At 47.6% G+C, this 20,569-nt stretch overlaps 1 protein-coding gene across 4 annotated transcripts in view; it reads left to right on the forward strand.

Annotated features, from left to right (window-relative positions):
* The window catches only part of LOC144142524 (G1/S-specific cyclin-D3-like), a 429,137-nt gene that overhangs the window by 345,214 nt on the left and 63,354 nt on the right, over positions 1-20,569 (forward strand). For all 4 annotated transcript variants that reach the window (XM_077674105.1, XM_077674104.1, XM_077674103.1 and 1 more), the window contains 2 exons: positions 9,744-9,831; positions 11,545-11,858. In XM_077674105.1, coding sequence (XP_077530231.1) covers positions 9,810-9,831; positions 11,545-11,858 — 336 coding nt within the window. In that variant the 5' untranslated portion in view covers positions 9,744-9,809. The remainder of the gene's footprint in view (positions 1-9,743; positions 9,832-11,544; positions 11,859-20,569) is intronic.

A 20,569-nucleotide genomic window follows, 5' to 3' on the forward strand; every position in this document is an offset into this window, starting at 1 on the left:
TTGGCAGAAACAGGCTTAATTCAAGCCCGCCAAAGACTTGACAGCAAAGTTTGAAGTTCGAAGTTTGTTAGGAAGTTTGCAAATATAATCATCATCATCATCATCACTATCAGCCTGTCTTGCCCCACTGCAGGGCAAAGGCCTCTCCCGTAGATCTCCAATTATACCGGTCCTGTGCTAATTGCAGCCGATTTGTCCCCGCAAGCTTGCAAATATAATACAGTACATAAATTGATAAGGAATACGGAAAGAGGTCCCATAGTTGATCACTGTGGGGAAACCTCTTGTTAAAAAAATACGTGAGAACAGGTAAAACATGCGCAGTCAGATTAAATAAACAGAAATATAATGTAGTTTTATTCACAAATTAATTGGACATGGAAAATCAACGCAATGCGATGATAATCATTCATTACTAATTCGACCAAACATTCACACGGTGGTGGTTAAAAAAACAAGACGCGTCACTGGTCATCAACAATGTCGAAATATACAACAGAAGGAGTTGAATTTCAGCAAAACAGCCTAGACTGATTTGTTAAGCTCAGATAAAGCAAACAGAACATACATGAAAAAAGAATTATTGTAAATCCGTTTTACACAACAAACGCAGAACGGGGAACAACCAAGCAAAGCGCTTGCACTGAGATGGACAAAAAATAAAATCGCAACGCACATAGCAGCGGCGGTCAACTGGAGACACAGCTTCCCGAATAATATACACTCGTTTTAATACGTGTACAGGGTGAGAGTGAATGAAGGACTATTCAAGAAGAAACGTTTAAGTGATCTCTTAAAAGATGGTAATGGGTTTCGACTTTTTATGGGGAGGGGCAGGTTGTTCCACAATCTTATCATTATGAATTCAAGCGACTGCTTCCGGGTTTCGTACGAAGTGGAGGAAGCAAGAAATTATTTCGCATTGAAAACCACGTGTTGTTGTAGTTGGTAAGATTGGTTCGTCCTATTGCATATAGAGGATGATTGTTGTTGAGCTAGTTATGAGCGGTTATTACTAAGTTGTACAAAACGAGTTCACTGATCGGGAGGAGATTAAGAGATCGCAGAAGAAGAGTTGCATGGGTTTTTGTTTCTCAGGTCTTTCTTTTTCACGGGCTTTTGTTTCTCGGAGTCAAGTGATCATTGACATAAACTTGCGTTGTTTCCGTGCCATGGAACCCAATGCCTTTTGCTTCTAGGCGGGCCTTTCGTGCCTTCATCACAAACTCCTTTTTTTGTGCGCGAAAGAAAACGAGCGATCAGATTCTTTGTGACACCCTTGGATGGTACACAGTGTACAATATCCAAATCGGACTCGGACACAGGGCATTCGATCTTGTTTCCAATAGCTTGTATAATTTTCACGCAGTCTGCACATTTAGTGGTTGGAACGCCTTTAATCTCAACATTATTCTTTCTTCAGTACTGCTCCATGTCAGCAACCCTTCTCTCTAGCTGCTGGTTACGTGCAACCAAGGTTTCGTTTGCTGCTTTTAGCTGTTCCCGTTCCCTTGTCATTTCTTCTATCGTTTTATTTACGAAAGTAAGGCTGCGTCGGAGTTCACCCAGTTTGTTATCAGCTGTTTTCTTTGTCAGGGTCGAGTCCGCTTCAAGTTTTAATTTCAGATTAACTAAAATATCGTCAACCATGCACTTGCGTTACTCTGTCATTAAATTCTTTTCAAGCTCTTCAATTCGCTTTGCTAGCTCGGCGTTACTAGTCATGCTTGCACAAATTTAAAAGAAAACAACACTGGTAGCAACAGCAGTCGCGGACACTTGTAAAAACTACTGCTTGCAAAATAAACTCCGAACCCGTTGGGCGGGAATGGTGTGGTCAGGCACGTACGTTCAGTTGCGACTGCTGCTGCAAAGTGGTGGTCAAGTCGGGTCGCCCAGATTATATAGCTCTCGATGGTATGGCGCTGCAGGCAACGGGGTGAGCAGCGGAGGCTACCTTTGGCTTGACGTAATCTTCACAAGGAAAGTGAGAAACTTCTAAAGCAGCCTTTCCTCGTCGTCTGAAGGCACTTCTTGCCGTGGGACCCCAGAATAAGAATAAAATAAAATATACGAAGTACAGTCAATTATCGTTATATCGAAGTCCCATCGACAGAAAGCTGACTTCGTAACAAGCGATTTATCGTAAAAAATGGATAAAATGGTTGATCTCCCTGCTACGTAGCTGGGATCAAACTTCACGAGAAGCAAGAATTCGAATAAAATGATTTCGTTATAGCGAGCGTTTTTCATTTCAAAGTTCATTGAGATTGATTTCAACATACCCTTTGATTTGTGCTTTCTGTCGGCTCGATGAAACCATTTCCTCTCTCTTCGCTCTTTCTTTTGGCTGGAAACGACAGACACGAACGCGTGTGTGAACAACATTCTTGCGAAAGTTGAGAGGGAGAGATAAGTTTTTGATGAGACCAAAGAGGTCTGCTGGGCTTGCCACTTCAGATGGTTGGTGGGCATGTAATTAAGGTTGAACGCCAAAAAGATCGTAATAGTGAAAAAAAAGAAAGAAAGAAAGAAAGAAGGACAAACCCCCAGACGAACACACGCACACACATGTACAGAAAAATATTAGCGAGAGAGGCAGTGACAAGCTGGGGTCTAGTCCAGAATCTCTCAGGAAACCCACAAGGGCTTTAAAACCCCGCACCGCACTGTCTTTCATTTCCAAGAGCCTAAAAAGTCTATGCTGAGATTTCTCGCACGTAGAGAGCTTCGCGATTTCATTCACACCGAGGAAAAGTGTGGAAAAACACAAAACACGCGCGCGTGTTCAGCGTCCTCTCGTTCACCTCAAAGGGGACACGGAGGTTATGTCACCAGTCCGATTTTGTGTTGATTCAAAAGTGGTCTATAGACTAATCCGCAGCCTTGCACTGCTGCGCTCTTGGTACCCAAGTTGCAACTTCGAAGCGCAAAGCCTGAATTTGATCAAACAGGTGCTCTAGCTCTTTCTCGTCCTTTCGTCTTGGCCTCGTTCTTTCATCTTGAGCGAAGTTCCATTTTGTGGTCATGGCACCTTTAAGGAAGACATATGAAACAGTGGCGGCTCACCAGCCACGTTTTGGTGGGTCCTTTATGACGTCACATGGTCCCGTTTGTGCGATTATCAGGCGCCTACCAAACCCACTGGCAAGAAACATCACAATGCGATTAAAGTGTTGCCTCCTGTTCCGTCGGATCGGATCGCTCGAACGCTGACGTGCCGTTCACGCACTCGTAGCAATGTTTTTAAAGCGAAAGCTTTCTTAGTGGGATCGGCGGCGTCTGTCCAAAAACTAACGCATTTCCCCATAGACCGGTTGGTTGACTGAAATGCTCTGATAAGATCTATGGACACACGGCGCGACCATTGGGTCGAAACGGTCAGTTGAAAATCGCGATAAAGGAACGGTTCCAGATAAGACGATACACGCATCGGTCATGAAGAAGCAGTACAATAGTAGGCCTTTATCTCATAAACCACGTATCGGTATACATTTGGATCGTTGGAAAAATCGTCGCATATGTTCGTTCTTCGTTTGTGATTTGGGTCTTTCAAAGTTTGGCGATCGATTGCAGGCAATTTCTTTCGATTGGACGAAACTTTCGCGCTTCTCTCAACTACCTTTAGGAAGGGGTGGTAAATGTAGTGTTCCCTCGATAACGTCACTGTCGACGTTGTGTGGCGCGAAATTTGAAGGGTAGTCATCATTCCTCGCGTTTTTTGTTTTTTTTTTTTTTAGTTAAGAAAAGATGTCTTTCAGTGCTGGAATGGAGTTGAGTGAGCTACCAAAGGCGAGTTCTTTCAAATGAAACAGTTTTGTACTCTTTTCATGGGCCTCTTAGGCAATACGTAATAAATAAAAAAAAAGGAATACTGAGATAAAGGCACCTTTTTTTGTATTCTGGCTGTCTCCACGTCCTTATCACGCTAGTGAAAGATCTGAAAGCGAAGCCGAAGGGAGGTGTGTGTGTGTGCGTGTGTGGAGGGAAAAGAGGAGTGCTCGAGGAGGCTGCAAATGGAGCAAGCCCCACGCGGCATTCCGTCGAGAAGCATTACGCATGATTAATGTAACCTCGCGACTAAGAGAGGGGAAAAAAAAAGAGAGGACTGTACGCTCACATGTGCACGCAGGTATCATTCGCTTTTCCCCCCGCGCTGTTCGAGTGCCCCGCGCCGTAACAGCCGTGTCAGCAGTGAGAGTTTTGTCTAATCAAGAAGTTGCTACAGGTAGCGAGATAGGCGCGCCGACGCCGATACTAGACCGGGAGTCTCTCTCATCCCTTTCTGCCGCGCCGAGTTGTTTTCTCCGCTTCCATTGTGGGCGCGAGGGGGAGAGAGAGGGGTTGTAACATCTCTCCGTGTGTGCCGTTTCTTGCCCCCTAGCCGCTGCCTTGCTGCGGCACAGATAGGGCGGCGGTGATAGTCCGCGACAACGCTTTCACTATTATGTGCCGACCGGGCCGTCGCCTCTCTCAAACACCACCAAGCTCACAAGGCCGTTAGAGCACCTCGAGGTTCGGGGACGACTACCACAAATGCTTTAATCTGTCATCCGTAGTTACCGCAATGTAACTGATGTGAATATGGAGGGCAGTGATGGTGTGAAGAGAAGAAGCTAGTGCTGAAGAGTACGACGGCCTTGTTGCCTCGGGAGTGTTCGTCCGTGGCCGTTGTCACCGGACTGTCCTGGGTGACCGAGGCACGTCACTGCTCTGCCTTGTCCTTTCAGCTGCTCGAATTCCCACGTTGGCTTCCTGGGAACGCGCCGTAGATGGACTCCCCCTCATCGGCTCCCCGTGCACGCGGGAGGCTTACTAATGACCCGGTCCTGCCTTGGCTATTTGTTGCATCTTGCGCGACCTTTTCACTTGTCTGTTGCCGCTGGGATGCGAAAAACAAACTGGTCCAGTTTTCTGAGGCTCTGTGCCGGCGTAGAGTCTGAGTGAGTGAGTGAGTGAGTGAGTGAGTGAGTGAGTGAGTGAGTGAGTGAGTGAGTGAGTGAGTGAGTGAGTGAGTGAGTGAGTGAGTGAGTGAGTGAGTGAGTGAGTGAGTGAGTGAGTGAGTGAGTGAGTGAGTGAGTGAGTGAGTGAGTGAGTGAGTGAGTGAGTGAGTGAGTGAGTGAGTGAGTGAGTGAGTGAGTGAGTGAGTGAGTGAGTGAGTGAGTGAGTGAGTGAGTGAGTGAGTGAGTGAGTGAGTGAGTGAGTGAGTGAGTGAGTGAGTGAGTGAGTGAGTGAGTGAGTGAGTGAGTGAGTGAGTGAGTGAGTGAGTGAGTGAGTGAGTGAGTGAGTGAGTGAGTGAGTGAGTGAGTGAGTGAGTGAGTGAGTGAGTGAGTGAGTGAGTGAGTGAGTGAGTGAGTGAGTGAGTGAGTGAGTGAGTGAGTGAGTGAGTGAGTGAGTGAGTGAGTGAGTGAGTGAGTGAGTGAGTGAGTGAGTGAGTGAGTGAGTGAGTGAGTGAGTGAGTGAGTGAGTGAGTGAGTGAGTGAGTGAGTGAGTGAGTGAGTGAGTGAGTGAGTGAGTGAGTGAGTGAGTGAGTGAGTGAGTGAGTGAGTGAGTGAGTGAGTGAGTGAGTGAGTGAGTGAGTGAGTGAGTGAGTGAGTGAGTGAGTGAGTGAGTGAGTGAGTGAGTGAGTGAGTGAGTGAGTGAGTGAGTGAGTGAGTGAGTGAGTGAGTGAGTGAGTGAGTGAGTGAGTGAGTGAGTGAGTGAGTGAGTGAGTGAGTGAGTGAGTGAGTGAGTGAGTGAGTGCATCAAAAGTTCGAGAATAGTTCAGTTAGTGAGTGGATCAAAAGTACTTGACGTGAGTGAGTGAGTGAATGAATGTCCGCTGTGATGGCACACGGAAAGCCGATCAGTCCATTCTAGATATTTTTTTCCAGTCACATACTTCAGATATGTGCTTAAACCTTAGCCAGAAAACACGCAGCACACCACAGAAACTTTTCGGGGAATACCTGCTGCGTGCACGGACATTTGGGTACTCACCAAACTTTTCCGTGAATGAATATGTGCACTTGTGCATCTGGCGGTATATTGGGTTTTCGAGGACCGTGTGCTGCCGATAAGTATTTACTGCACTGGTTGGCTTTTTGTGTTAATGCGATGTTTCGAAAGCTTGCATTCACAATTTCAACAATTTTATATTTTAATACTTCCCGCAGGCAATACTTGTTCTTATATGGGCCAGCTAACTCTATTTTGCGACCTTTATTTTTTTTTACTGCTTTAGCGATTTTTCACGTAGATTTGCTTTTTTACTGAGTTGGGGTTTCTGAAGTTCTTAAGTACACTGAAGAGTTCTGAAGCAGCACCTTTTGGCGGCATTTTATGAAGTATCGGGATTTGCTGGACGAGGAGCTATGTCCTTTTCCGTAACACTCGTTCCAATGACGTCGTTGGGTCAGGAAATTCGTGTCGTTATAAGAGATACTTCGTAAAACGCCGAGGCGCCTTTTTCTCTATGAGAAACGGCAATGCATAAAACACTTTGAACAAAGAGGGACTTCGGATAGAGCAATTTCGTTACAACACAAGGTTTTATGGGGTTCGTTATGACGAGGGTTTCGTTGTTAAGGTTTGACAATCAGTTGACGCGCCAAAGTTGCGTGAAGAGCGCCAGACTTTCGCAAGCCAGTTGTTATTCTACCTTGAGGACGACGTGCTGTTGAATAACATTTATAGGGGCCAAAAAAATAATAAATGTGGTAGCTGACTAGGATTTGTTTTCTCTTCTACGAGCCATTTCTATATCAGGTTATCACCTTGACCACACAGAAATAATTCAAACAAGTCTCCCCCCCCCCCCCCCCCCCTTTCCGGTATGCTATTGCCTTTAAGTTGTCTCATGATCGCAGGCGGGAGGTTTTTGGAACACAGGCGGAACTGAACAAAAATCTGCGCGGGGATAAGCGTCAAGCACCACGTGCAGTCATTGGCACGACGACCAACCCTGCCGAACACAACGGCCGTAGAACCCACCCAGGCATTCCCCCCGCGCATTCCTCGTGTTTCCTTCGAACTCGTCGCAAACAACACCACAAAGTTCCTGCCTTTTCCTCCCTTTCCCTTCCCGAACCAAGCCCATGTGCCAGCCTCACTCGTGGCGCTGCTTCTCCGATCCGCGCAGTTCCCTGAACCCAGGGCGCTCCACTGAGCCCTCTGCTTTTCATTCCGCGGCGATTTGGGGTGAGAGGGAGCAGCCGAGAAGCCGGGCTTAGAATTGGAAACGCGGAAAGCCTGAGCTTTTCCTTCTTACTTTACTCCTCCTGCTTTTTTTTTCTCCTCTCATGCTCGCCAGGCTTCCAAATTGTAAAATTTCGGCGGCGTGGCCGGCCCGTCCCAACCCCTAAGAAGGAGTCGTTCCCGTCTTGCACTTGTTCCTTTCTCTCCGCTCTCCCCTCTCCAACACTTGGCTTCAGTGCAACACCAGCCTCAACCAGCCTGAATACGCACTCCCTCTTCGCCTCCCCCTCCTTTCCTGCCGCGCATGCGTAGGGGGCCTCAGGCACTACAAGGAACAAATTCTTGCCTTGCCTCCCTTCTCCTTGAGTACTGCACTTCTCTGCTTTTAGAAAAAAAAAAAAAAAGCAGACATAATTGGTTTCATCGCGTTACTCCGGAGGTCATTACTGCTATTGTTACTTGCTCCTGCTCATTGATGTCCTCACAGGCTTGTTCGAGTGAACCGTTATGAGCGCACACGAAGCGCTATTAATTGCTAAGGAAGTTTTCTCCTTTAATTTTGAAATGTGTATTTTTCAGTAGCGCTTTCAATGCAACCTCTCAGAGCTAACCCGAAGGTTGAAGGTGCCACGCAGGTCGCTTTGGGCGATGGGAACTGAGAAATTAGAGAGTTTTAGTATAGCGTTTTAGCTGTAGCGTTAACGTTTTGCGGGCCGCAATCGCGAACGGATAGCGCCTCGTTATGCTACGGTTAGCGTGCCCGCTAACTCTATGGGCGCGCTAAAGTGGTGCTTTCCGCTATACTAAAACTCCCTATTAGCTGTGTAAGAGACTATTGTAACAGACTCGGCAAAAATGGGATGCGAAGAGGGAAGTTACCTCGAAGCTCACCAATACGCGATTTTTTTTCTTTTTTTTTTTCTGAGCTCACAAGTACAACCTCATGATAGTGCTAAACTAGACGTGACAAGGCAGAAGACTCGAAACTAAAGGATCCACCACAAATACGCAACTGAGCTACCAAAATTGCTTCGAAACAGGCCGAAACGCTTATTATACCTAAACACGAGCAATAAATTTATTTTCGGCATTCGGGAAGTTTAGCATCAAAGTATCCCTCCCGAGCAAAGTTTCCTAATAGACTGTCGCATTCTCTGGGGTAGTCTAGAAACGAACAAACGTTTATGCTTGTATGCTTGCGGTTCTGCACTGTTTTCGAAATTGATTTCTCCTCCTGGCAAATTTTTCGTGTCAGGTCAGTCGTCACGTAGTTAACCAGTTTTTGTACAATTTGATTGATATTCATTGGCATTTCCTCGAGCTATCACGCAACAGAATAACCTTCCTGACCGCAATGCATGTGTACCAGTTGTGATAGTTTGTTTTGATTATCTGCACCTACATGTTACTCGGGAATTATGTAACGATGAATGGCTGGACAGGTACTTTTATTATTTCTTGATGTTTTTGTACTCCGTACTAATTTGCTTCGGTTTGAAATTATGAAACCCTTTGTTTTTCTAATAATTGCATACCGATAGAAACGTTTACGAGCCAATGTTGTTAACATTTGTTGAATGATTATGTAGCTTTCCAGTTTTCCTCTTTTCCACCTCCTGTACTTGTTCTTTGCATTTTCTATTCACCCCTATTTTTCCTTAAACCCCTTAACGAATTAATTCGTGTCATCGCGTACCCAGTTGTATAAAAGCTAGCAAGTAAAACCACGCCAGTGGTTGCAAGGATTTGTCGTAATTTTATCTCAATATATCGACGATAATGACGTTGTTGGTGCTGCCTTTTTAACGGGCAATCAATGCGAATTCCGGATCCGACGTTCTCATCGGCTGCAGCGTTGCCAACACACGTCGTTCGAGCTGCCGATGGTTGCTGTAATGAGTTGGCCTGCTTTCGTTGTTAACTTCTTTGAGGTACTTTTTGGGATCAACCTTTCCATTTCTATAACGGGGAGATTTACTATATCCGGAGTCACTATAACGTGGTTCTGCTATAGCTATGGCCGCTGTTACACGCAGTAGTAGACCTTTCAACATGTCATCACGTATCACTCACTCAAACGTCACCTCTTTTGTCTTGACGCAGTTCTTGAATTGTATCCCCCAACTTCGAAAAATCGAAGCTTTTGCAACCCCCCCCCCCCCCCTCCTTCCATGTTTGGTAGCCGTTTCTCCGCTTCCCAGTCAAGTTCAGCTCCTCAGGAGCATTATCCGAGTGGGTTCATGCAAGAAGCACGAAACACCCAGTTCAGCTTGGTGCCAGAAAGAAACCTTGTCAATCACGGGCCATTCTATCACGTAAAAAGTGTTTTTGCCAGATCGGCCCTCATTCACTCTTTTTTGCGCATACGTATACGCAATGAAAACAATGACAAATGACAGGGCACGAGCCAACGTTGTTTCTTTTTGTTTGCTTGATTTTATTGCAGAAATAGAGAAACAAAGCATTTGTAGCGATCGACAAAAGACAACAAAATATAGCACTCTTGCCAAGTTTGGGACGCTCCAGGAATCAGACGTCGCCCGGTTCCCTTTATTGTTCCTTTACAGATGCAGTAACAGACTGGTTTCTGCGGGTAATCAAGGTCACAGCACAGACTGCAACATCTCCCACCCATGAACAGCAGCGGCAAACAAGGTGACGTTATTTTGTACATGGCTTTGTAGTCAGCCTTACGCTATCATCCAGCAAAGAAAATGGAAAAGTTGGCAGTGTCTCCAATCATGCAGAAGTTGCTGAGTTACGCATAAGACGAGTATTTAAACTGGTTAAAAATGCTACACGGAAGTAATTTCGGTCGATGTGACTGTTTAACAACGAGACCCTAACTTGCTAACCCTAGCCCAAACTAGCCCTAAAGTGGATGACGTTTCGGTTCGACCACACATGCATCTCTGACCATTCGTTCGAACGAAAGCGTTCAGTTAATTGCGTTTCGGAATAATTTAATGCATGTATCTGCTCACGATTGCTGGGAACCGGGCTACAGTGCGTGGAGCCGATACATACTTAAATTTACCAGAGAAAGGTGGCGAGTTTTTTTTTCAGCACGACTTGCCGAGACGTACTGTATACGTCTCCATCTAAATTCTTTCCTCGTATCTGATATTCCAGTGGCAAATGACAGCAGTATGAGCTCACAAATTGCTGTATTGTTTACTTAATTTGCTTGCGGCTCGTGTGAACGGGAGTAACTACTGTCAAGACTCCTTCGCCACGTTCGTTTGATATTTTCTGGAATTTTTTAAGGCTAACTTCGTGGAAAAGACACGGTGAGCGCCAAAATGCCGAAGTTGCGAGAGCAAACACTTTAGACACCCCGAACCACAGTGCAACAACCCTTCCATAAACCTTATCGCTAGGCCTAAGCCAGCTTAGACCGCTCCCCACCGCAGTAGCGTGTACCGTAACAAGAGAAGCGACGACCACAGAAGCCGCTTCCGTGACCGCCAGCAGAGCAACGCGACCGTCACCTCGTGTAAGGTCAGTTCCGCCAACAGTGCCGCCTTGGGAAGCGAGCTTCACGACCTGGCAGGCCATAGGGACGTGTCCGCGCGCGACGGCATCGAAGCCAGGCGTAACAAGGGGCTCCGCGAGCTCGATGCATTCCGTCCGTCGCCGCTCGCTATCGCTACGGATAATCCGGGCATTGCTTGCGCTAGGGAGACAATAGGCGCGCAAAGCGGATCCTTAACCCACTGGCCCGGTAGCCAGCTAGGGAGGGAGGGGTAGAGAAGGAACGGGGGAGGGATTTGAGGGGGGGAGGCACCGAACAAGAGCACACAGCAACAAGCCGCACGACTTTCCCGACGGACAGACCGGGCAAGACTGCGGTGCGGTGGATGGCGCCGCGCGATGTGCGAGAGCCGCGGGGCGAGGAGGTTATCACGTAGCCGGTAGGGAGGGAGAGCGGGAGCGCAATCACCACCGTCTTCGCCCCTCTCCTCGTAGAGTACGCTTACAGAGCATGCCCCTCCCTCTGCGGAGCCGAGGGCGTGGAGAGATGGTGGAGGCGACTCGGAACGGCGCGATTCATAGTCACTTGACGGTTGGCGAGTGTCGGTCTCGCATCGCCTCCTCCGCAAAACCCGACAAGTGCACGCTTCTCGCCCCACCGCGTGCTCGCCGTGCCGGGAACCACTTGCCAACCGTCACGACATCGCAAAACACCTGCCCCCGAATTCCTTACAATACACAGAAGCCGAGAACAGAGTCAAGCGGCGAACTTGTCCCATGCGCCAGAGGGTGTGCGGTCGGAGTTGCCGAGGCTAGCCGTTCGAGGATCTGCAGAGACGTGTGTCCTCAAGCTCGGCGTCTCGTCGCTTCGGCTTTTCTCTGTTGCAACCGCAGACGGCCCTAGCAGCCGTCACCGCTGTCGTCAGGACAAGCTCGCGGAGAGAAAGGAGGCGGCGACGAGGAGTTCGGAGGTCGACGGCATGGCGGAGCTTTTGTGCCTCGAGAAGGACGTGGATTTCCAGGAACGGCCCGAGGGCCAGGGTCCCGTGTGTTCGTACAGGGACCCGGTCATCTTCGACGACGCCGCTGTGCTTGATAACCTGCTCAGGTCGGAAGAGAGGTACTCCATCAACCCACGCTACTTCGCCTGCGTCCAAAAGGAGCTCTCCACCAACATGCGGCGCATCGTCGGACGTTGGATGCTGGAGGTCAGTACTTTCTCTTCTCGTCTCCTGCCCCGCATCGTGCGATAGCACCGCACACCAGCTTCCACCCTGTGTAACTCAATAATTACCACCGTGTCTTGATGTCTGCGTGTTCGGTAAGACAGCTGAGCTGTCATTTTTAACGCGACCAGAACAGTGTGCTGCAACGCTTGTAGAACGCCACAGTTCCTGCATTTACACAGCCACTTTCTGCACGGGCGTCTCGAGATCAGGAGCTAAACGTGCCGTACCCGTCGCAGAGAGAAACAAGTGTAAGCGAATGAAACATTTCTGGACGCATGCCAAGGCAAGACAATCCAAAGACTTGTGTGCGAGGAAGCGCACAGTTCACGGATGGCTCGACAAAATGCATGACGTTTGCACCGCCGGCATGCACTTCGTTTCTGACGGGTCTTGCGTACTCTGTGCTTCTTCCGCATAATCCTTGCACGCGACATTCAGTGTAGCACATTGCGAGATCACAGAGAATGCAGCATGACAGCCTGCGAGAGTGCTTGCATCATGCAACGGGGTTCATTTGCAACTCCCATTTATTAACCAGTTATTCTCGAGTGTGGTCGTTCCGACTTCGCACCGCGAGCGTGTCTTAGCTGCATTGGGCACCTCTAATGAAGTATGAATGTATTTCTTACTGTTTACATAATTTCATTAACGACCGTCTTGGTTTATCGGTTAATTAAAGTGCAGCGCACGTTTTTAGGGAGATAGATTTATTGTAGCCTGCAACGAAACATAAAATGAGCCGGTACGTCGTTAAAATCTACTCTGACGAGTTCCACACCAGCTTTAACTACACAGACCACAGCTTTTCGCTGCCTTTTTTAAAAAAACTTTCTCAGTATGCTCGGCGCGGAAAGTTTAAAGATTAGTTCAACGTGCAATCTGTGTGGACGCCTCCGTCGAGGAAAAATAACCTTTCCAAGTCCGCACTTTTTCCTTTCCTTCATTTTTTAGCGTTGAAAATTCCCCGGTTGCCGCTCGTGTGGTCGCAGACTCGCTTCTGCGCAATAATTCGCAGATAGATGTAGGATAATGTTTAAGAAAAACACAAGGTTGGCAATCTTTGGCAAAAGGGAATAAAAATGAGACAGCCATCGGACTTACCGCCCGGGACGGCTGGCAGAGAGATCAATGTCGGTTGCCGACGTTAGCACCGGGCCGTTGGCCGTGGAAGACGTCGTCAATTTAAGCTGTTTTCGCGATCTGCTGCCCGCGCGGATAGCAACCGCAAACTGGGGAGGAAAAAGTGCGGATTGTGTCTGTGGGAGGCTCTTGCTGCTGGTAGCCCGCGTCGCTTATCGCTCTCTGGGTAGACGCTTCCCGCATGGGAAGCTGCGCCCACAAGTCTCAGCCGCCCGCCTCACGAAGAATTCGTTTTCGTAGTTGTTCGTTAAAGGGTTTCGTAGTTGTTCGTTAAAAGGACAGACAGCCGATTTTTGTGGAGTCCGTGTCCTGGAGCTGATTTGAAAGCCGGCGTGTTGTATAGTGGGGTAACCGTAAGAAATTTTTGCATAAACAGGCGGAAATAGTTTTAATTTTGCACTAAAATTTCGGAAGTCCGAATGGTGGCGCCACGTAGTGTCTAAACGTTACACTACCGTACGTGTCCGAAGAATTCCGTTGATTTCAACGCGTGATTCAAAAACCGCGTGCAGGAATAGGCACATTATTATTGCTTTAGCCGGGGACAAGTTTTTAAGCACCTCTTTTGATCTCTCACGTGCAGTTAAAAGTATGTTGCCGAGCGGCTAAGTGTCATGGTTGCCGGCATTCCTTTCGGCGGGACACGCTTGGCTGGTAGGTCTAAAAATTGCGAATTCAAAAGTTCTAGGAAGCTATCAGCAAAACCGCTTCGTGTTAAGGTGTTTTAAGAGAGGCCCTTTCATTTGGGATAAAGAAAATATAGACCACAAAAAACCGGTTGTCTGTACTTTTAAAATGAACGCGCAGCCCGAGACGGGCGGGTTATCGAGCACCTGTTAGGCAAATGGGGACGTCAGTTACCGTATAACGAAATCGCTTTATTCGAAACCTCGCTTAGTTCAAAGTATGCCATGGTCTCTGCTGCATTGCATACTGAGCACAGCAACCTCGTTTTAAACAAAGTATTGCTTTTAACGAAGGGTGACGGGTAATTAGGAGGAACAAACTGCACGTACAGCCCCGAATCCGTCTTAAACAAGCTGTTCTTTCCCTAGACGAGACTAAAAGGAGGCCGGAAGGCGAACCTGATAAGTCCCAGATATCCGTTGGGTGCGGCCTCTTACGCCTACACTTTTTCTGCGACGAAGGATACCACAGAAGGCTCTGGTCTAGCTCACTTCATTGCTGAGGTTGTTGGTCTGGCTCTTTAACTAATTGTTTCATCGTCTCCATGAGTCGAACGGGGACCTTTTCCTCGGTCGCTAGGTGGACCTCTGCTTGTATCATACAGCTACTACTGAAGCTTCTTTTCTCGCGAGTTTTTTTATTTATTTAAAAAGCTTTTTCTTGATATAAATACTCCTCGGTCGCTAGGTGGACCTCTGCTTGTATCATACAGCTACTACTGAAGCTTCTTTTCTCGCGAGTTTTTTTATTTATTTAAAAAGCTTTTTCTTGATATAAATACACGTTTTAGAAGTCGACTCAAGTTCAACGTTCGAGGACAGTGTGCAATCCGTTTTGAGGCCCTTATACACTGTTATCAACGATTTCGGAGGGGTGCAAAGTTGAAAATCTAAGAGAGAGAGAGCCTCGCGAGCAAGCAACCACTATGCCTCAGACAGTCTTTTTAGAGGTGTCGTTATCATATCGCCAACGTTTGAAGCTGAAAATATTCTGCACGCGTTGTCCAGTAATCGCATGTTCGAAACCCGAAAGTAGCCACCATACAAATTTACGTAATCCGATAAAGCAGAAAAAAGGTAGATTTTGGTATCGGAAGCAAATACAACTGCACAGACGCTCTCGTTAAACGGCATAGTCCTCCCCATAGCAACTAGGAGTTCTTGCGATAAAAATCGCTGTTAGTGCAATGCGCTTTCCACTAAGATTGAAACATTTCCTTAAAAACAACTCGCTTCGTAATCACGATGAAAAAATGAAAGCAAAAGGTGTCGCCAAACACTGAATAGGGGAAATAATTAAGCTCAGCAGCTTAGAGACACGGAGATGAACAGGCTAAGAAGGTACCTGCTTGAAACAATTGACACGCCAAGCATGTCCCCCCTGGTTGCCTCGCATGAGTTAATATCATTGTAGCAAGTGTATTCTTCATCGTATTCTCCTGCGCTCTGCTTACTTTTTTTTTTTTTTTGTTCTCCATTTCTTCTATTTCTTTTTTCGCGACCGCGACTACCGAGTCCAGTCAGGTGCAACGCGCGTGGCGATTTACCGAAAACCTGTACGGCACCCAGCGAAGGCCGCTCAAGGCGGCAGGTGCGACGCGGCGCTGGAAACCAAGAAAGAAAAAAACAACACGGACATTGAAAACCCAGAAGAACCGCAACGGAGAGGAGGCCCGACGACTCGTTTCTTTTTTCTTTCTTTCATACTCCTCTGACCTTCCCGGCTTCTTCGATTCAGTTTTGTTTCCTTTCGTGCTTCCTCTTTTTTTGCTTCTTCTTTCGCTTCGCAGTGCCATGCTGCTGCTACTCTTTCTGTACCTTCTAAGTAGACGGGCACGCGCGACTTGTCTACCGACCCCCTCGAGAAACTTGCTCGTCTCGTTTCGTCGGCTCCTCGCAGTTCCTGCGGCTGCGTGAATCTCGCAGAGAGAGCGCGATTGTTTTGTCGTCTACATTCCGGAACGTATATGGATAAGGAAGGCAGCCAGACTCCGTCACGACGACTAGCTATCACTGTCTTGTGAATTAGGCGACTAACGGAGACAAAAAAGGAAAGTTTTCAGTAGCTACGGTCTTACACATGATAGAAGCAATAAGAAGTAAATGGGAGTGGGCCTTCACCCTGCAGTGGACCTAAAATAAGATGATGACGATGATAATGGTGGTGATGATTGTCTTATCACGAATGAAATCAAGCTCTGTACTGAGACGCGAATTATAGCAGTGTGTCGGCGTCATTGGTGTTGTCGTGCGTGGGAGGTCGTCTGCCTTTATGTTTGGATTGGTTTGACTTGGCTTGGTTTTGATCGAAGTCGAAGCATTTAATGCTGCGGATGTGAAAAGGCTGCAGCACAGCCCGGCGGGCAGTGCATGGTGGCTAAGGCGAGTCGTCATGCGCAGACGAAGCTAAACCGAAACTATGCAATCATATGCCCCTGGCACGGCTATGTTGGAGGAAGCATTCTGGTACGTTCCCTAGTTCCCCAGGAGTTGGAGGAAACCGATAAGGACGCGGTAAGGGAAGCAAACTAAATAACATACTTATGCGGACTTCCAAGCATGGTGATTGAGTGGTGAAAAATTCAAAATTCATATTTTGGGGTCTTAGTCGCCGACCTACACCTGGGGCATGAGACGCGCCGTATTGAAAGACTCCGGATTAATTGTGACTACCTCTTCATGTAATTGATTCGTTGACTCATGACTGAGTTCATTACACATTTTATAAAGCATTATTGAATACACCAGCACCGGTACATGCCTCTCTTTGCAAGCTTGATTCGAGTTGCAAAGGAAACATTCGCTTGTTTAGCTTTAGCTGCGATCCCAAAAGCGTCATCATCATCGTTTTCTCATTGTGTCTTTTCCTTCCCTTCGCCATTATTACTGTGAGCCGTAACCCTCGTTAGGCCTCTTTTTAGGCTTAGCGTTTGGCAGCCTTGATGTCAAGCTTGACGACCCTACCAAGCAACGTCAAATTAATTCTACGTCAAGCTTCGGGCACCGCTCGACGACATAGACACTAAATCGTTACGTTGGGCCTAATGGTACGTTAGGCCTAGCCGGCCCCTTATCGACGGAGATGCCGTTAGTAGAACTTTGTCTGATATGCAGGCAGAATTGAAGTGCCTTCGCACTAAAAAAGGTGACATCTCGAAGGACGAACCTCTTTCTCTCCTTAATCTTGGCCTGCCGAGGAGCTCCTTGAAAAGGGGCACGCGGAGGGCTTTCTCTTTGTCTTACGGCGACGGTTTTATCGGCAGAACCGATGACATTCCCGCTGCCGTGCCCTCCTGATCGTCCGCAAGAACGACAGGGAATCAGGCGCGCTTTGTGTCCGATCGCGCGCGAAACCGAGAAAGCTCGCGGGACGCGATAAGGCTCGTCGCCCGCCACCACTCGTGGGAAGCATTGTTTTAGGGCGATCCTTTCGTCTGCTCTCTGCACCCTCTCTCTCTCTTTCTCTCTTTTAATCTCGGCTCTCGAGTAGCCTCAGGCAGATCAGAGAAACCAAGGGCGTCGTTCACTCTCGTTCTACGGCTGGCCTTGTTGGACACCTTTGCCGGAGAACACTAGCGCAGCTAAAAGAGAAAACAAAAACGGATGGTCGAGTGTGTTGTTGTCCAGGGAGCAGAGTCCCGTAACGCCAGAATTACTGCGTATTTCGTATTTTTTGTACCGCTCGAACAAACGGCGAACGAACGACCGAGGACGTTATCGACTTACGATCTGCGTACAATGAACCTCCGTTATAACGAAGTTCGGGCGACAGGGAACTGGATTCGTTATAAACGATACTTCGTTAAAAGCGAACAAGATCTGTTATCCATGCATATCAGTTAGGAGTATAAAACATTTCGTTATAATGAAGTTTTGGGTCTGTTTTGAAGCGGGAGCTCTCTTAGTGGGTCCAATGGCGTTCTCTAAAAAAAAACTAAGGAATTCCTTATAGACCGGTTGGTCGATCTCCGCACACCGGGCGCTTGCGCGAAGCTGGGATTTGATGGGGACGAAACGGCTGCTTGAATATCGCGCAAAAAGTGACGGTCCTATTCTCCGAGATTACACAATACATGCATCGATCATGAAGGAGTACAATAGTAACGTTTACCTCGGAAACCACGTGTCGGTGTACATTTACGTGGTTCGTTGATGGGTTTACTTAGCGCGCGAAAAATCGTCGCACGAAATTCGTTCTCCGTTTGCGATTTTGGTCTTCGAAAGTTTGACCGATCGATTGCACGCACTTTCCTTTGGATTGCACGAAACTTTCGCGTTTCTCTCAACTTTTCACTCTTGTTTCGTTGCATTTCTTTTTTGTACTCGACGCAGTGGCGGGAAAAGGCCGTGATCGGGATAACAGTCTGATATCAAAGCAGCGTAGAGTACTAAGCTTCATCGCAAAATGAAATTCGTATTGTTTCTTGTACTGCATTTCTTTATCTCGTCCGCGGTGCAGCATCGCCTCGTCGCGGTTCCGCGCACGCTGCCGCCGCGTTTTAGAACGTAACCCCTGACGCAATTCTCTGCTTCCCTTCTTCAAGTTTCGCTCTGGAATTAATCTGTCGACAATACCACGCTGTCTCAGGCAGGCCGTTGTTTGAGACATTCTGAGAAGCCTATAGACCTTTCTCCAGCAATTTCGTCTTGGTAAGTTCTGTAGCCGTGGAGGTGGTTGGATGGTCCATCTTGAATTCTGTTGACATCGACATTCGTGGTATAACAACGGCGCCGGCAGAAACAGAGAGAGAGAGAGGGAGTGAGTAAATGTTTATTGAAAAGGAGGAGAGGTCGGCCTGAGGAAGTGATCTTCGGCCTGCTACTTCCCACTTGAGGGGTAAGGGGGGGGGTTACTGGCTATAAAAAGAGAAAAGAACGAATATGAAAGGTATGGCAAATGACAATGAAATCGACAAATGAACTATGTACAAGCAGTAAAACCTCGCATACAACGGGGTGCTGAATCAGTCGATTGCAGTCCACTTTTCAGCACATGATTATCGTCCACAAAAAAGAAACAAAAAAAAAAAACATTGAGACATTATTTCGTAGTCTGTTAATGTTGTCACAGAGCCATCGGCGTAAATATATGGGTGCGACAAAAGCACTCGTGTGCTTTCTATAAACGGCGGACTTTTACAGAAGACTACTCTTTTTAGGGAATCACTGAACTTCATCGTCTATAGGGTGTTAATGCTGGGCAAATTTCTTTACGCTCTGTGCTTATCTTTCCCCTTTTTCTGCTTTCATCTTTTTTTCGCGCTGTTCCCCGTTTCCTCGCTTGTAGGATAGCAAAGTAGGCCTGGTTAAAATTCCTGCCTTTCTTTTATTCTTTTTCCTCCCTTCGTTTTGGTCCTCCATCTTATCCTCTTGCGCTGATTTAATTGGCCCAATCGACAGGACCAGCTCACTGCTCATGCGCAGGTCAGTCCCTGACATTCCAAGCCGTTTGCCAATGGTTAAAGAATCAAATGATCTATACTGATTATCAATGCAATAAGTCGTGCAGGCAAGGAAAGATAACTCGCGAAACGTGCTACGCCTACGCCAGGAATAGTTGGCAATGCTTGCCTGTTTGTACAGCAACGTTTCCCAACTTGTTCTGTGCCTCTTGATTTTACAAAGGGCTGCTACTAAGGCGTACAGCCGGTAAAAGGCTTGTCTATAACACAGCGTTCGTACTCTCAGCCCTATCCTGCCCCGCCGGAGCGGGATTTGAATAAAACTACTGCGGAATAATGAAGTCTTAGCCCTTCGCTTTTGCATCCGACATGTCTGGAACGAGTATGCTTCGGCAGTTTTCGGATGTAGCTGGTTGAAGGCGAAATCGCTGTTATAGACAAACGTTTTACCTGCTCCGTGGGCTGTACGCAGCCGGAGGCAATAAACCCATCCGAGGCGATGATTGCCCACGCCCAAGCAGAAAAAAGAGGCTGGGAAATTGAACTTGCTGAACCTCGTGCGCAGCTTTTTTCACGTAACAACCTTGCCCGCCCGGGCACCTTCGCAGGGACAAAATAAAAAAGGATAAGTAAGGGGAAGCCGGATCAGCGCATCATCGCTTCTGAAGTTCACGCCGCGAGAGACTAGTCTTGCGGTCGTCAGCAGGTGGGGGCGACTACGCGGCCGAGCCGCCGCCTTGGCTGCTTTATCTCGACCCGATATACGCGCGTGCACGTGGAAGATGCCACAGCAGCACTTTCTGCTCCTCTTTTTGTTTTTTCGCGCCGCTATCACGTCACGTAATAGCGTTCCGCTATACGCTCTCAGCTGCTTCTGGAGCTGTGTGGGCGCACGGCGACGTTCTCACGCAACCCCCCGCACTGCAACCCTTCGTTTAAGCGCGTAGTTAAATTGTAGTGATAGTTGGTGGCGAGACTACGCTGCTCTTCCCGCCTGAGAATAGTAAGAAGCTACGCACGGAGCTTCAGTTCCATTCCAAGGCGAGGCCTTCCATTTATAGGAGATTACTTATACAAACTTGCTTATTTTATGTTTATACACAGGCGCACATTCCTTTTAACCACACGACTTGTGTGAACAATGGAGCTTTCGATAACGACTAGCAACAAAAGCTGATCAGCTGATCGCACTCCCGTTGGTAGGGCCAACATTAGGCTTATCTTAGCAATGGACACTATAACATAATACACCCCTGTATTGGGTATTTTTTCCTACCTCCATCTCGCTTTATCTTGAACGCGAGGTCCACAGCAAACCGTGGCAGTTGGTTATTCGCCGCTGGTTTACTGTACTACATGGTCATAATACGTGACAGCTTAGGCTGTAGTACGTTTTTGTCATAAGTTTGTCTCCAGACGTCGTCTTCCGACTTTTCGGTGTTCTCGATCATTCATCAATTGT

This window comes from Haemaphysalis longicornis, unplaced genomic scaffold (assembly GCF_048455015.1).
Source record: "Haemaphysalis longicornis isolate Haplotype H1 unplaced genomic scaffold, Haemaphysalis longicornis Haplotype H1 scaffold_6, whole genome shotgun sequence".
Lineage (NCBI taxonomy): Eukaryota > Metazoa > Arthropoda > Arachnida > Ixodida > Ixodidae > Haemaphysalis > Haemaphysalis longicornis.